Raw genomic sequence first — 17982 nt, forward strand, 5'->3', positions numbered from 1 at the left:
TCTCCATATTTTCATAATAAAGGTTTGTTGAAAAGTTGATGACAAAAACTCAAATGGTAAACTGGAAAGGATATCAAAATGTAAGCAGACAAAATAAAGAAATACAAAAGCGATCAAAAAGACCCAGCCGTCTCATGCTGCGCAGCGGCGGATGGGCGAATAAGCCCGAATTCTACTTCCGGTGACTTTGCCATTTGACATTTTGACCCAAATTTTTACTTTGTCTTCTCCAAATTCTCATATTAAAGGTTTGTAGACAATTTGATGATGAAATCTCAAATGGAATAAAAAAACTATTAAGGGCTGGACACGCACACTCTGACCACAGCCTCTGACACACACACACACACACACACACACACACACACACACACACACACACACACACACACACACACACACACACACACACAACCAACCCTGTGTGGGTGGATGAGCTAAAAGAGTCAAAAAAATCCCAAGTATAAAATTTCAGACTTACTTAATACTTATGAATCATTGGCATTGACCCTAAGAGTCTAATTTCAGAAAGATTCACAGCCTACATGGCTGCCTACTGTACGTGCACTGAGGGTGCACACAGCTTACAGCCTACTGTACGTGCACTGAGGGTGGACAAGGAGGCCTATGTGCGAGGAATCTGTGAGGGGGTAGAGCATCACCTGTGGACAGGTGATTCTCGTCCCGCTTACAGGGGAATTCGCGCATTACGTTCATCCAAGCCCATCCCTCGGAGCACTGCAGTTCGAGCAGAGAGTGGTAGGCTCTTGACAGAGGAGTCTGAAGTGAAGGCCCGCTGGGCCGGTTACTTTGAGCGGTTGTACCAGGCTGATCCCCCAGCTGTCGAGTTGGACGTCAAGGGTGTTACAATCCCTGTTGCTGACCCTCGAATCAACTGTGGTCCACCATCGCTTGTGGAAACACGGGCTGCGGTGAACCAGTTGAAATGGGGCAAAGCTCCAGGGATCTGTGGCATCCATGCTGAACTTCTCAAGGCTGGTGGAAATGCTGCACTCGCGTCGTTGCATGCAGTTTTGTGCTCTGCCTGGAACACAGGCATCATCCCAACTGACTGGAAGAGGGGCCTTGTTGTCCCTCTCTGGAAAGGGAAGGGTGATCGCCAAGACTGCAACAACTACCGAGGGGTGACGCTGCTCTCAGTGCCGGGCAAGGTCTTTGCTCGGATAATTCTTGATAGGGTTCGCCACCATCTGCTTGAGCACCAGCGTCCAGAGCAGTCAGGCTTTACACCAAAGAGGTCAACGATTGACCGTATCCTTGCTCTTCGTGTCCTCACTGAACGCAGACGAGAGTTTCGGCAGGGGCTGCTTGCAGCCTATGTTGATCTCTGTAAAGCGTTCGATTCAGTGAATCGGGATGTCCTCTGGAGGATTCTTGGTCTTCGTGGGGTGCCACCGAAACTGATCGATCTGATGTCTGAACTCTACTCTGGTACTGAGAGTGCTGTGAAGTGTGGTGGTACCGCCTCTGACTTATTTCCAGTTGTTACTGGAGTTCGTCAGGGATGTGTACTTGCCCCCACACTTTTCAGCACTTGTATGGACTGGATTTTTGGGAGGATGTCGGAGAGATCAAGTTGCGGTGCATCGTTTGGCAATGTCAAGATCTCGGACCTTGATTTTGCAGATGATGCAGTCATCTTTGCGGAGACTTTAGACATCCTCTTGGGGGCCCTCGAGGTGCTGAATGAGGAGTCGGAGCCGTTGGGATTACGGATTTCTTGGGTCAAAACAAAGATCCAGGCTTTCGGTGACATCTTGGATGCTGCTGTCCTGTCTGTGTCTGTTTGTGGTGAGGATGTTGAGGTCGTGGATAGATTCACTTACCTTGGCAGTGATATTCATGTCTCCGCAGGTTGTGAGCCGGAGGTCAATAGACGTCTGGGTCAGGCCTGGGGAGTCATGGATTCACTGGATCATGGGGTGTGGCGCTGCCGGTACCTGTGCGGGAGGACGAAAGTCCGAGTCTTCAGGTCCTTGGTACTTCCAGTCTTGCTCTATGGGTGCGAGACTTGGACTTTGACCAAGGATCTGAGACGGAGACTTAATTCCTTTGGTACCAGGTCTCTTCGGAGAATCCTTGGCTATCGCTGGTCGGATTTTGTGTCCAACGAGCGGTTGCTGAGAGAGACTCGGATGAGATTTGTTACCTGCATAGTCCGTGAGCGTCAGCTGCGGCTGTATGGACATGTGGCTCGTTTTCCTGACGCTGATCCTGCTCACCAGATTCTCTCAGCGAGGGAGTCTCATGAGTGGAGGAGGCCAGTGGGCCGACCACGTGCCTCATGGTTGCAGCAGGTTGACCATCATCTCAAGGAGATGGGGATGGGCCTGGCATCTGCCTGGGGGATGGCCAGACGGAGGCCCCTGGAGTACCGGCGGAAAGTGGACGCAGCGACGCGCTGTTCTGGCACATGCTCCCATACCTGACCTGACCTGACCTACATGGCCATTGTTTGGTGTTCCATGGAACAATGCTCTCTCCCATGAGCTGGGGTGCCAGAAACATCTCTATCTCTCTATATCTATCTATCTATCTCTCTCTCTCTCTCTCTCTCTCTCTCTCTCTCTCTCTCTCTCTCTCTCTCTCTCTCTCTCTCTCTCTGATTCGGTATTATATAAAGCTCTAGTCATTTTTAGCATCTCCCACGATGAGGCTGAAGCACAAGGCCTGTTGCTCTCATATCACAGACAGGTTCATAACCTCTGATTTTTAGCTTATCTGGAATTTAAATTCCAGATGAGGTATTGTCATCATGCACTGTCCATCCATCTCCTATTTAGACTTTTCTGGCCAAACCGCTGGGTCAATCCGGCTGAAATTTGGCAGCAACATTCCGCTCCATACTAGTGATGGTGATTGTAATGCTCATTCTGGTCACATGACTTTAAGTCGGTCAAAATGGTCGACTTATTAAATTTCCTCAAAAAATCTTCTTCTCCAGACCCACCAGTCAGCAAACTACCAAATTTGGGTTTCAACATTAGGACAGAGTCCTGATATTAAATTGCGGAGGCCATGCTGATCACGTGACCGGAAGTGTGTCAAAATGACAGTCACGCAAATTCCTTCCAAAATCTTCCTCTCCAGACCCACAAGTCAGAATATGCTACCAAATTTGGGTTACAACATTAGGCCAGGGCTCAGAGAAGTTACAGGTTCAGTGGTCCTTTATTTACTGCCTGTCCTCTCGTCTACTCCCTTTGCTCTCTTAGTCCTCCGACCATCCCCAGCTCATCAAAAGCATGCACACTTTCTTCCATGTATCCCCTCCTGTTTAAACTTCCAAAATCCAGTATTTTTTGTTTATTAGTCCACTTTCACTTTGTTGTTACTCTTTTCTTCCATATATCTAATCGCATTCTTCCCTCTACGGCTTAAAGCAATTGGTGCAACACCATTCTATCGCATCGCCGTATCCTCCATCCCTTCCCTTGAAATATTTTATATCGCCATTAACACTACCTCACCAAACCCTCTCAATCACAGGTTTGTGTTTCCTCACCTCACCTTTTCCCCTCTTTGTTCTTTCCCTTTCTTGTCTTGTCCAACTGTTGCCCAGTTGCCCCACTGTCAGTATATTACCATTTACCCTTCATCTACTCACTCTTTCATGAGCGGAGATTTGACATTCAAAAAAAGTTTAGGATTGGATTTCAAAGCGTCCAATGTAAAAAGCAATGCATTACCTTTAAAAGAACCTTTATATTCGCTGGTTCTGGTAGGATGAAATTGTCCTGTGGCAGGTCATAGGATATCGTAAACTTCAGCAACCCTCCATATGAAACCAGCTGTGGAAGACAAGAACAGACGGTGCAAAGCCATTTCCTGAAAAATATTTACTGACTGAAATATAGTGATATAGCAAAGCTTCCAAAATGTCATTTTAAACTGTGATGTCGAATTTGCAAATGGACACACTTGCAATCTTTAAATAATTAGGAACATTCTGCATTGCAACAGCTTTATTCAACATATTTTTGAGATGCAATGAATGATATTGATTTCTTCTCAAGCAGAGAGTGGATGAGAAATGCCTACCACAGCCAATATCAGGAAAAGACTCATGGAAATCTATTTTAGTTAAGTGCCTGGGTCCTTCAGTAGTAACATTTTCCCATTTCTGGCTCTAGAAGCAATGATAACAAGAAATTATATGTTGATTGCTTACAAAGATTGCCCAAAACGAGAGATTGCTCACAAGTTGTTTTTTTTATCTTTATAATGTCTATCATTGGTAATCTGCAGGATAGTATGACCATCAAAAGATGATAAAGAGTTTAGGGGCCTAATATTTATGAGGTAAGCAAATATTACATAAGCATAAGCATTTGGATGCTCGCGCACTAAATGCAAGCCAATTTTAAGGGCCTCATTTGCAATGTGCCATTGATCGTATTTCAGCACTGTGGTTATGAGGGTGACTCGCACATCATTGGGGAGGTACCAGAGGAAATAGAGGGTTTATTTCACAATAAAACGGGCAGGGAAAAAAACAAATAAACCAATGTCACCCTCAGGGTGACCCGTATCTTGCCAAAAGGTGACCACGTGTGACTTCTTTAAGGTCACACTGAGGTGAACAGAGCTGCTATCCACCAGGAGCGACTCCTTGAGGAATATCTGCCTACGAGAGATTCCGATGAGAATCGTTCTACAGAGTAACCATGAAAAATATGCTTTTGCCTCATAACGTCACCAAATGACGTCATAATGTCTCAAGCTTGACATATCTAGAAAGCACTTATCGAGGTGTTCAATTTGAGGTACTACACGATATGGTTCCTAAAACTTGAAAATTTGACCTTGGGGGTCAAATATGTTTGACCTGAGGCACTAACCATGAAGGTCAAGGCCGATCGCCACCAAAAATTAATCAGTTGAGCGCCAGACCATGAACTATATTCCCATGAAGTTTGAAGACGATCCGATCAAAATTACTAAAAAAATAAGGGTTTCGTCGACTCCCCTGATTTGCGCCAAAGTGACCTTGACCTTTGACCTTGACCTTAAAAATTTTGTGCACTGAAAGGGACCTCTATAGGCCTCTGATATGCGAAGTTACAAAAATTTCCGATGAAAACTGTGCTCTGCAGAATTTTTTATACGTGATTACAGACAAACAAAACAAAACAAAAAAAACCATACAAGCTGACTAACATATCTTGCAAAACTTCGTTTTGGCAAGATAATGAATAAGAAAGAAAGGACAGACAACGCGATGGGCTGCTTAACTAAACAAATTTGCCTGTGTCCATCTTACTCTGAACTTAAACACGTAAGCACACGGGGCATGTGGGGTCGGAGAGGCAGGGAAAGGGAAAGAAGATGGGGGTAAGGGAAGAGAGAACTTTCCTTACAGCAGCGTCTCGCTCTCTCGGCTTGTAAGCGCCGGCCTTCTCCATCAGCCCAGTGTGTGGACGGCGCAGGTTTGGAGCTGGTGTTTGAGCGAACCGCAGTCCTTGGTGGTGCTTTGGAGGTATGCTTTGCTTGGTGCTATTCGCCTCCCATGACGTCACTGTAAATGACCACTTAACTCGAGCACACTCACCACCTCCTCTTCCCCTCAGCATGATGGTCACCAAGTTGCCTCTCCTTCTCACACACCTCCCTCTCCTTTCCATCTCTTTCTGCTCACACTTTCCTATCGGCCCCAAAGCTTATCTCGTCATAATCTTCGGTATTGACTTTCCTTCAGCATGAACCATGAACCCCACGTGATGTCCCGGCAAGTTGTGGCACATCATGCATACCAGGAAAAGGAGAATCGAGTCCCTATATACTGTACTGGAAGTACAGTACATGGTGCATCTCAGAAATTTCTGGTCACATGGGTCATGGGCACCATTTTGTTTCCATTGATAGCTCATCGAATACACAATAGCGAACCATGCCTTTTAAATTGACAGGATGCTGTAACATTGGATACACCAATCGATCAAAAAGGGTTTCAAATTCTAAAAATTTCCTGAAGATGCTGGAAGGAAAGAAAATTGGGAAAATAAAGTTATTCGCCTGAGATGGAAACCAACTTCGGGGTCGTTTCTGTTCCAGGCAAGTTGTATTCCCGTGTGTGTACATTTATGTGTGGTGCTGTAATCATATTGTACTTGGTCAATGAGAATAACTTGTAGAAAGACATAAATCATCATGGAAACGCCTATATATAATTTATGACATATCAAGAACATTCTGGCAGAGTTGCTGATAAATAAACGGTCACTTGAATGTCTGTAATGCAAGTTTGATATATATATATATCTATATATATATATATATATATATATATATATATATATATATATATATATATATATATATATATATATATATATATATATATGTGTGTTCGAATTAATCTGAGTGTTGGAGTTAACATGTCATGGTCCATGACCTGGTTAATTCCAAAATAATTCAGGATCCATTTGCCTTCGGCCTCACTTTGTCACAAAACAAAATATATTTGTTGAAAAAAGTAAAGGAATCAGAAGTGTGAGAAAAATGGGAGAAAACTTGAAGAGAGTAATCAAGGGAATTAATGAGCTGTGGGAAAAGGGAAACCATGGAAGATGAGAGATTTAATGGGAATAGAAAATAATGAAGGATTACATGAAGGATTTTCAGCACATATGAGGGATTACATGCACTTGTTTGCATGTTTTCAGTGGCACAGTACTTATGGTAAAATAAGAGTTGGAAAAAAAAAAAGAAGCCTTTCACTTTTGACTCATCTCCATTTTAATGCAGCACTCTTTTATTTCATATTTGGTGTTTCTAAATTTCTTGTTTCTTGTTCTGTTCAATTGCAAAGTAAACCTTTCCCTGTCAATATCTTCTCAATGGGCTGGTGGGAGAGCCGAGATAGAGGAACACACACTCCTCTCTTAGCTATTTAGCCTGAGTTTGAATCTTGACCAAGATACAAATCGTCATTCCGGTGTTTTACAGGTAGAGCGATTCATCAAGGTTTTTGCCGTACCTTGGATGGACATTAAGCCAGGTTTCCTATTTGCTATCATTACTTGCTGAATTTTATAGACCGCAAGGTGTCCTTCGTGAAGAGTGAGTGACCAGCCAAATTACAAATTCCTCTCCTCATTAACTGCTGGGAAGGCAATGGCAAATCACCGAGTAGCACACTTGCCAAGCACTTGCCAAGCACTTGCCAAGGACCTGCCTTCAAGCAGAGCACACAAAATCAATAATCAGTTATTAAGCTCTTTTTATTCTTTTCACTCACAATTATTATATTTTCCAACTAGAAGGGTTACTCGGTAGAGCGAATACCTCCGCCACGTAATACCTGATCCACGAGAACATATCGGGACCAATACATATTTTGAAATATCATGCTGCACTGTACTATATCGTTTTGGCCACATCTCTCAATGGTGAAGTATCACTTAAAAAATTCTACGAGTCGGATCCGGATCCGAATCTTCACCAAAATCTAAGCAGTTCGTCCTTGTCACACACCGAACCTGTCCACAAAATTTCATCCGGATCCGTTCACAAAATTTCATCTGGATCCGTCCACAACTTTTTGAGATATCCTGTACACAAACAGACAAGCCGGTAGGCGTCGAAGGATCCGCTAGGATCGAAGCGCTGAATACGATGCTTTTCATTCTGACTGATCCACCGCCGAAGATTCATTGCCAAGACGTATTGGTTGACATACAATTGTTCCTCTGACTGGCAAGATTTTTCCTATTGAGTATTTTGCCAAATGGCACTCCTCATAAAAAATGACGGTAAATAGACACACTATTTTTGAAGGACTACCATTTGAAAAATTAATCGGTTTGCTGGTTTGTGCTGTGGAGCCTCGCATTGCGCGCGCGCACGCACGCACGCACGCACGCACGCACGCACGCACGCACACACCCCAATAAACTTCTCTCAATGCTCTTGTTTGACCACACCTCCTGAGCCACACAATATTTTCCATAAGCCACGCCCACTTTCCTACACCACTCCCATTTTCCTACACCACTCCCACTTTTCATCAACCACGTCCACTTTTCCCAAGCTCCTCCCACTTTCTTAAGCCCCTCATAAAAAATGACGGTAAATAGACACCTGATTTTTGAAGGACTACCATTTGAAAAATAAAACCTCACTCAAAAATCGGCTCGAGTAAAATTTTCTGAATATCTCGAAGTGTTTAATTCCAAAGTCTCGCTTCTCTACATTCAAAACTGAAGGACAAGTATTGAAAATACTGTACGCGGTTTTTCGGCCGCTGCACAGTAACGGGTGGTTTCTGGGCAACGAAATTCAAACGCGCACATTCCCAGACCATATGGCACCTATTGGAAAAGTTTCATCGAAATCGGTTCACTGGTTCGTGCTGTGGAGTCTCGCGTTGCACACACACACACACACACACACACACACACACACACACACACACACACACACACACACACACACAGACGGAAAACCCGACAATAAGGGATATCTAGCATATATAGCGAATCCAACAGACAGAAAGGGGTGAAAACATAATTTCGGTGGCGGAGGTAATTATCCACCCTCTTGATAGTGTGTGCATCTGGTATGAATGGTGTGCTTTCACTGTCTTCCACTTTCCTTCCTCCAATTCATTCAAATTTCTGCATTCTGTCACTACCTGTGTGTTTCTTTTACTCATTCACTCTGTAAATCTCAAATCAGACAATCAATGTGAACCCTTATGCATTACACTTCATTTAGTGCAGCTTCTGGGATATGTTTTAAGGAAATGAATAAGATCATGAAGTAATATAATCTTCCTTTTGGGTGCAGAGAAAGACACCTTGATTAGAAAATGGACACATTACACTTCACGCACAATGAGTGCAGGTTCCGTGTGCTGCGCTCAATGGAAACAAAATGGCTTCAAATTGCAAGTTGTCGCTACTTCTGGGATATAGGGACTCGAAGGAGGAATATTGGGAAGGAGATATGCCAAGAGAAATGGAGGATATTCATCAGAGGAAATCACAAAGGAACAGAAGGGAGATGAGGATAATTGAGGGGGATTCACTTAACATTCCATCCAACTTCAATTAAGAAATACCTACCAAATCCCATATCCCCCAATTAACCCATCGAGAGTGATTTCCCCACATACAGTACGTATAGAAAGTCTACACCCTCTTTCAAAATTTTCACCTTTTGTTGCCTTATAGACTGGAATTAAATTTCATTAAATAAGACTTTTTCCACCTTTATTTACTCATTGTAACTCACAACTTTCAAGTTTAAAACAAATTCTATAAATTTCAGAAAATTAATTACAAATAAAAAACGAGAATATCTTGGTTGGAAAAGTGTCATTTTGAACCCAGCCAAAACTTCTGTGGCCTTATTTAGTATTTCTATGTGAGCACATCATTCTTGATTCTGTGAATGTTGGTTAAAATTCCATATACTCTTTTTTTCGATTAAAACTTTGTGCATTTTATATTAATATCTTTATAATTCATGCCAATGTGTAATAAAATTTTTGTCCTGCAAGTGACATCTGTACAAGCTTCTCCATGAGTTTTATATATCCACTGTTAAAATAAAACTTGAACTTAACGCTCAACTCGATTTCGTGAATCTCTTGCAAATCTTACTCTTTCCTCCCATCCTGCAAGCGAGGATCTCACCACCATTTTATCCCAGTGATGAATTGATTTTCTGGTGTTGAACAGCCCAATTTTTTTAAAAAATTTAAATTATTTGTCCATAGACACCGAACCAACTGTTGTACATTATTGCATATTAGACACCAAAACCATCCTTGCTGAATATTACACTGTATCATGAACCATTAAACAAATCCGATTTTAAATTTTCATCGAGCACAAAATCTTACGATCATGATGATTGTTCCCGGGGGGGGGGGGATTTTTGTCAAGCTTTCAATCAGAAAAGACGTTTATCTGTAATGAGGTTGAAACAACAATATTAAGCACGTGATTTCTCTGTCTCTGTCTCTCTCATATTACTTCCATTTTCAACCTCCTGTATTTCCCACGGTGTTCTTCATGAAGAGTAGGTGAGTTTCAGGATTGTTAACCAGCCAAAGATAAAGTTGAAAGGTAAGGGGTGGAGGGCTGGAAGAGCAGAAGAATCATGACCATAAGAGAGGTGGGAGAAAACAATCCCATGTATAGTTCAGGAACCAATTCCTGTATATGGGCTTTAGAAATAGGGGTTCACAAAACCCATACAACATAAAAGGTTTGATTGATTATTCTGTAAGATCAAGCTTTCTGGAACATTTATAGGGTGGGTGTCAATCATAATTATGGTGTAACTCTTTTTTTACAGGCCTTTTGTTGTGAGAAGGGTTGGTATTTGAGTGATCACCTGAATGGGAAATTAGTCCGGAAGTTTCTGATCATGTCAAAACCTGCAAGGAAGGTACACTATGCAGTGTTCGATGAGATGAAGATGCTCTGTACAAGCTTCTTGGAGTTTTTGAGTGTGGGCTGATGAGAAATCCTTTCTTCATTGATAGCAATGATGACCCTGACACCAGTTTGTGCAACATTGCGAAGGGTGTTGTTGCACCTCAAGAGGTATCCAGTTGTTTACTGACTGCATACAAGATTGGCAAAGAACAAATGACTTCATTCCTTGCACAGAGGCTCCACACCAACACTGTTGGTTTCTGGGAACCACTGCCCTATGTCAAGAACAAAACACTTGTGACTATGTTGAAGAAGAAACAACTGAAGACTGTTGATGCAAAGCTTGTTGCCCCATCTGCAGACTGGGACTTGTATGGTTGACTCTTGATTGTAGCCAAGCAAAGGAAGGGACATCGACTTGAGGCATGTTCTCTCATTCAAACTTTCCACAGATCCTTTTGCCCTTTAAAATGCAGATGGTACAATAAGGAAGACGACAAACAGTCTGCTGCTTTTAGAGTTAAAAAAGCTGGGGAAAACAATGTCAAAACTACAAACACTAGATATGCACACATAGTAGAGTAAATTTGTGGTTTGACCCCAAAAAAATTGATACAAAAGGTTTTTCAACGGTTTTGACCTCCAAAATAACATACTAAAAATCTACTCAAATCCACCTACCAGAAAGGGTCTATTTTCAAGATGGCGTCCAAAATGGCCGCCATGGGCTTAAATTTTCATAGAATGTGCAATAGCTGGCCTACATTTGTGATTTTTGTGTCAATTTCTATGTTTTGGAGGTCAACAAATCCAATGAAACCATTTTCAAAGCTGATCAGTGATGGGAAAAACCTTAAATCCAAGATGGCGTCCAAAATGGCCCCCAAAATGGCCGCCATGGGCATAAAATTGCTACTAAATTGTCAATAAATACCGTGCATGTGTGATATATGTGTCGATTTCTATGTGTTGGCGGTCAACAAATCCACTGATATCATTTTCAAAGTTGATCAGTGATGGAAAAGCCTTAAATTCAAGATGGCGTCCAAAATGGCCCCCCAAAATGGCCGCCATGGGCATAAATTTGCTACTAAATTGTCAATAAATGCTGTGCTTGTGTGATGTATGTGTCGATTTCTATGTTTTGGAGGTCAACAAATCACCTGATATCATTTTCAGAGTTGACTAGTGATGGTAAGGCCTTAAATCAAAGATGGCGTCCAAAATGCCCCCCCCCCCCAAATGGCCACCATGGGAGTGTACTTGTTTTAAAACAGGCAATAAATGGACTACATTTGTAGTGTTTGTGTTTATTCCTATGTTTTGGAGGTCATGCCCAATCCTTCAAATAGTGTCTACCTGAAAAGTTGTCCCGTGTGTAGTGATCAGAATTAATTGACCATCTTGTGCATAACATAAATAAAAATATGCTTTGGTAATTTAGAAAGTAATAAATTAATCGGCTCTCACAATGATCACCATTTCCTCGAGAACGTACTTTCAATTAAAATGCCTTCAAGTTAGGGTAAATCGAAAACATCAACGAAAGTTCGTTCATTGAAGTAGCATTTACCAGAGATAAACTATGTTTCCTCTTCGTCCTCCGATACTGTCTTGTTGAAAGGATTTTCGCAGGTATCAAGTTGACAGGGTCCGCAGACGCTGTGGCATGGCAGACCGTATCCCCTACAGCTACAGCGACTTGTTCTACAGCCAGTTGTGCAGTTGCATCGGATCATCTTCAACAACTTTTCTGGAGCAGCGTCCTTGTCTGACATGACTGGAACTAGTTTATTGTCTTCCAGTTTCCAACCCCAGTCTGTTGGCTTCAAGTTTCCTTTCCTCCCCATCCAGACCATAATCTGATAGTATACTCTCAGAGAGTGAAACCTTGTTGAAGAGGCTGTTGGTGGCAGATGTTCTGGGGTGACAAACGACTTAGCTGAAGCCAGTTTCTTCACAAAGACATTATATCGCAACTTGGCGAGGGAATCACAGGGATGTCCTCCAAATAATACTTTCATGGCATTGTTGCCGTTTTCCACGACCATGTCTCTTATTTGGTTGGGGACAAGGAAGGTGTTTGCACAAGTCTTGATTGCTGAATCCCCCTTTGCCAGTTTCTGAAATGCTGACTTTTTTCCAATTCCAAATACTCGAGATGTCGAGTCACACACAGTGAAGGCATGAAGGAAGAGAAGATGTGGGCATAGCTCTTCACCCAATGATACTTTCAGCTGGTTGATATTGTGCACCTTCCAGTTCCTGGATGAATTGTCAGAACGAAAATACAGTTCTTTGCTGTCGACGCTAGCGTAATGCAATAACAGCACCAACAGATCTGTATCTTCTCCAATCAGGGTAGTTGATTGTTGGTATGACGATGTCACTGCCGCTTTTACTATGTTTACATCGGCATCCCCTGGTGCATGAATTACGTTCAAGCCAATTTTCTTCATTTCCTCACTGATGAGGTTGATGAGCTGTTGCTTGTTGGAGCTCCTGGACAGGAACTCATCCTTTTTGCCAGAGAATTCTGTTCCAGGTGTGAAGCTGACTTCGGGATGAACAATATGGCCACGGCGCTTGTGTGTATTGTCCTTAATAGATGGTCCATCATCATAACCATCAAAAACGACTGTTGCTTTTCCATAGTGACGAATAGTGAAGTCAGCATACGACTTGGCTATCACATTGAAACTGTCCCCGGCTGTCCATGACAAACGATGCAGCAAGGAGCCACCATCAAGAACATAGTGCTCCAAAACATAGAAATCGGCACATACATCACACATGTTTGGCATTTATTGACAATTTAATAGCAATTTTATGCCCATGGCTGCCATTTTGGGGGCCATTTTGGACGCCATCTTGGATTTAAGGCTTTCCCATCACTGATCAACTTTGAAAATGATTTCAATAGATTTGTTGACCTCCGAAACATAGAAATTGACACAAAAATCGCAAATATAGGCCAACTAGTGCCCATTTTATGGCAATTTAAGCCCACGGCGGCCATTTTGGACGCCATCTTGAAAATAGGCCCTTTCCGGTAGGTGGATTTGAGTAGATTTTTAGTATGTTATTTTGGAGGTCAAACCCTACCCAAAACCGTTAAAAAAACCTTTTGTATCAATTTTTTTGGGGGTAAGGCTATTTTTTGTCGTAGATTTACCCGACTAACAATGTTTGTGATTGATGACATGTCAGTGATGCATATGGTGAACAATGGCAGTGGTCCAAAATTTGGAGAAATAGCCTCCAAACTTTATGACATCACTACTGCTCTACTGGGACAACATGGCTGCAATAGAGTGGACATTGTCTTCGACCAATACAAAGACAGATCTATCAAATCTGCCGAGCGAGACCTCAGAGGAAAACCAACCACATGAGAAGTAAAAATCCAAAGTTCACAGACACCTATACTAAAGCAGTGAGTCAAATGCATCCAAAATTCACAGAACAAAGAAAATCTATGTTCCTTCTGGTCAGAGAGCTGGTGCGAGATGGGTCAGGCAAAACTACAGCAAGGCCTGCAAATAGTATTTGAAGGTGGGTTCAAAGAGGGAGAAAGGGCTGTGAATATCACTAAAGGCTACTGTGAGGTTATTGACGCTCACACCTCTGATCATGATGAAGCAGACATCCAAATGCTGCTGCATGCTAAGCATGTAACCTCTGAAAATGCCAGACTTGTAAAATTCTCGACCAGACACGGATGTGGCCGTGCTGTGTGTCACCCATTACAGGTAAATTGGATGCAAGGAGCCATGGTTATAAACAGGAGTGCAAGATAAACCAAGACACCGACTAATCCATTCGCTTGCACAGCAGCTGGGCCAAAAAAATGTGTGACGCACTTCCTGCTTATCAAGCTTTAACCGGTTGTGAGACTGACAGCTCTTTGTCGGGCATTGGACAGAAAAAAGTCCCTAAGAATCCTCAACAGCAGTCCAGAACATCAGAAAAGTCTGTCACAACTTGGGCAGCAGTCATCATTGGATATTGTGATTCTGCAAAAGTGTGAGAAATTTCTGTGCAGTTTGTACAGTAGTGTTTCAAAGTCTAGCACAACAGCAGATAGTGCTCGGTACTGGTTGTTCTGTCAGAAGAAGCAAAGGAATGAGGGGCTGCCAATGACTTCTGACAGTTTGGCTCTTCAGATTAAATGAGCCAACTGCCAGGCCAAATGTGTGGAGAAGAGCTCTCGAAGTAAAACAAGACATACCAGATCCTGTTGGCTATGGATAAGAAGTGACGGATGGAATTCCAATTAAAATTCACCGAAAGATGATGAACAAAGACCCAGACGCAAGAGGTCTCTTGTAGAGATTGTTGCAAGTCACTGTTCCCAATCTACATGTCTCCGGTCCAACTGTTCTTGCAGGATGAATGGACTTCCCTGTACTGAAGTGTGTATATGCAAGGGCAAGGACTATGAAAAACCACAGGAATGATTTGGATATTTATGATGATGAAGATGACGCTGGGGATTAGAGGGAACATTTAACATTCATTTAGCACTTTGTAAGTGCTAAAAGGCTATTTGTGTTCTACAATGTTCAAGTATATAATTTCATTGAAAGAAAATAAAGATTTTAAAGTTCGTTGAAAAAAATTTTTCCCCAGAAGTTTAGCGTTGTTGATGCAGCATCTTATACACCACCAAATCTCACACGTTACATGGGTTATTCATTCCTGTTATTTGTGTCCTTTATGACGTCCTTAAAAACTGTAAGTTTCCTGCTTGGAATGATTTTCAATTGTCTTTAACTGCCAGACAGGCAGAAAGAGTAAAAAAAAAATCTCACTCCTCTCTGTGTATGCACAATCAGGACAAATTCAGAGAGGAAGTTTTAAACTGCAGGTTCGTTTTCCGATTCATATTCAAAATATAACATGGATCGAAATTAAGTTGTTCCTCGATCAGAAACTGATGTTTGTAGACAGAAGGACAGACAGATAGACAGACAGAAGTGAACCAATTCCTTAACCTCGCTTTTCACTTTGTTTGCACGGGATAAAGATGTTTTACATATCAGTAGGATACCGGAGTATTCAACCCCAATTGACTCGGAGTCGTGGGACTGATGAAGGGACGTTTATTTGCGAAGCACATTTATTGTGCAACATAGCACCAAACTGTCATAGAACAAAGTTTGATTGTTCAAGTGCTACTTTGTGTTTAACAATTAAAAGGCACAGTTGTCAAACGAGAGTAATTTATAATTCTCTAACAATAAATCATTCCCTTATTGCAATTTCAAATCGTGTCGAGATTGTGGCTGATTGTAAGGCTCAAAAGTGGAGGAGATATTGAACTTCTTCCAATTATTTTCAAGAAAGTCGATAAATGGATTTGCTAGCTGATCCTTCTGAAGTGACAAGGTGACATTACAAAATTTGCCTAGATTGAGTGACAGGCTCGACTGTGTGTGTAGTGTCGTGTGTGTGTGTGTGTGTGTGTGTGTGTGTGTGTGTGTGTGTGTGTGTGTGTGTCCGTGTAAATATCATTGGTTGTTATCTCCATATGTAGGTTTTAGTATGTGGAACGGAGTCCTACCAGGGCTCAAAATATCCACCTCTGTTTTGGTAAGGGATCCTGATTCATGGACCAAGCTGTAAATTTTTGTTGTTCTCAAAGTTTTGTTCCAAGGGCTTGTTTCAGGATCGTCACTGAGCCTCGGAATGCTTCCAACTGCAATTTGTTTGAAGTAATATTCCCAGTGATGGTTTGTATGATCTTTGTAAGGTTCTTCTTTATCATTCTTGTTTCTCCAATTATCACCGATACAATTTTGGCGCTCTTCAGATACCAAGATCTTTTGACTTCATTTTTGAGATCCTGGTATTTGGTCATTTTCTTGATTGTGGTATTTGGTTGCAGAAAATTATTGTGTGTGTTGTTGGTTGTTATCTCCATAAGCAGTTTTCAGAAGGTGGAGCAGAGCCCTCCCAGGTCTTAAAGTATCTACCATGTGTGTGTGTGTATACATATGATTATGTGCATGTATATGTGTGTAAGTGTGTGTGCGTACAAATTGCTGTTCGTGACTGCTATCTACACAGGTGGTGGGTTTCAGAAGATGGAACGGAGACCCACCCCATCTCAAAGCATCCATCTCCGTTACCATGTTTTTGTGTGTATAACGTGTGTATATAATATTTATAATGCCTCGAATAATATGTGTAGAATCACATATCAATATGTGTGTAAAGAATATGTATAATATACACTATGACCTTGACATTTGCAGGGGATAAGTTCTGGTAAAACCCGCGAATGTGGGGGCATTGTTTCAATGGTTTATAGGTTCCAGGGATTTCCCGACCCGCAAAATATCCATGAATATCGGGGTAACATCTGAGAGTGTGGATGAAAAATCCATGAGTGTTTTGACATTGTTACAATGGGGACAAGGGGGATAATGTTATCAGCTCGCAGCGGTTCCTGGTTCATGAAAAGCGCCGCAAGTGGTGACACCACCAAAGTCGGGGAATTTGTACAATGGGGACATGGGGGATAAGGAGGATAATGTTATCGGTTCGTGGCAGTTCCTGGTTCAAAGGAGAAAGTTTTTAAAGTTTAAAATGTCTTCGACCATGAATGCACGATTACAGTTTCATTAAAGATGCTTACAAGTTAAAAAAAATGACAACACCAAGTACCGTTTCCAATTTATGGAAGAATGCATTTTAAACTCTCTTAACCATACCAATGGATGGGATACCCCAGTCCTTTGCAGCCTTGCCTTCAAGCCAGCTACTTAGCTCTCATTGGCATCTCTTTCCCAAACAATCCAGTCTCATCAGTGTTAAAGACCTGATCCAGCAGGTACCCCTTCTCCACGATGAAGCTCGCGAGTTCTGCAGGAAATGCCTTGGCCGCGTCGTGATCCATGGAGGCATGCTCCCCTACGAGCTTGACATTGCGTAAATTATTACACACCTTGGAGAGATGGAACCACCCCTTGCTTGCTGCTAACTGGCTGGAGGTGCCGCTTGTGCCTGCTGCGCTCATACTTGCAGCACCCATGCCAGAGAGATGGTCGTGCAGGAGCTTTGTGCCTTCTCCCTTATCAGTGGCCCATTTAGAGGCATACCCTTCTGAGTGTTATCCTCGATCCTTGGGAGCCAACGGAGCGAGAGGCAATACACAGGTCAGAGCAACGGGACGAGAATGATGGGGATCCAGGACGCGGCGAGTCATCTGCGCATTGCTTGTGGGAGATTTTTACAGGTGATGTGAATTCGGCAGCTGATAATAGATGTGGTGAGTGATTTCATTGTTTAATTAGTCCGTATGTAGGTCGCTGCTAATTACATGAATAGATATGCTGAATGTTTCCATTCTTTAACTCACAGGACATGACATCTTTCTTATCTGCAGGTAGATTATGCTGAGCGTTTTTAAAATGTAATGGCTCAGATGGTGCTGTTTGTAGCAAGGTGGTGATTTACACCAAGATACGCTGAATGATTTCATTGTATATTGTCTATAGGTGATGACCTGGTAATTACTGGATACATCAATAGATGCTGATAGTGTTTTCATTCTGTAAGTAAC

General features: G+C 42.3%; 1 protein-coding gene across 3 annotated transcripts in view; it reads right to left on the bottom strand.

Moving 5' to 3' along the window:
* Positions 1-17982, bottom strand: part of LAMA2 (laminin subunit alpha 2) — a 413990-nt gene that overhangs the window by 257404 nt on the left and 138604 nt on the right. For all 3 annotated transcript variants that reach the window (XM_085881857.1, XM_085881856.1, XM_085881855.1), the window contains exon 13: positions 3711-3812. In XM_085881857.1, coding sequence (XP_085737983.1) covers positions 3711-3812 — 102 coding nt within the window. The remainder of the gene's footprint in view (positions 1-3710; positions 3813-17982) is intronic.

This window comes from Eptatretus burgeri, chromosome 5 (assembly GCF_056783735.1).
Source record: "Eptatretus burgeri isolate ZD-2024b chromosome 5, Ebu_testis_v1, whole genome shotgun sequence".
Classification (NCBI taxonomy): domain Eukaryota; kingdom Metazoa; phylum Chordata; class Myxini; order Myxiniformes; family Myxinidae; genus Eptatretus; species Eptatretus burgeri.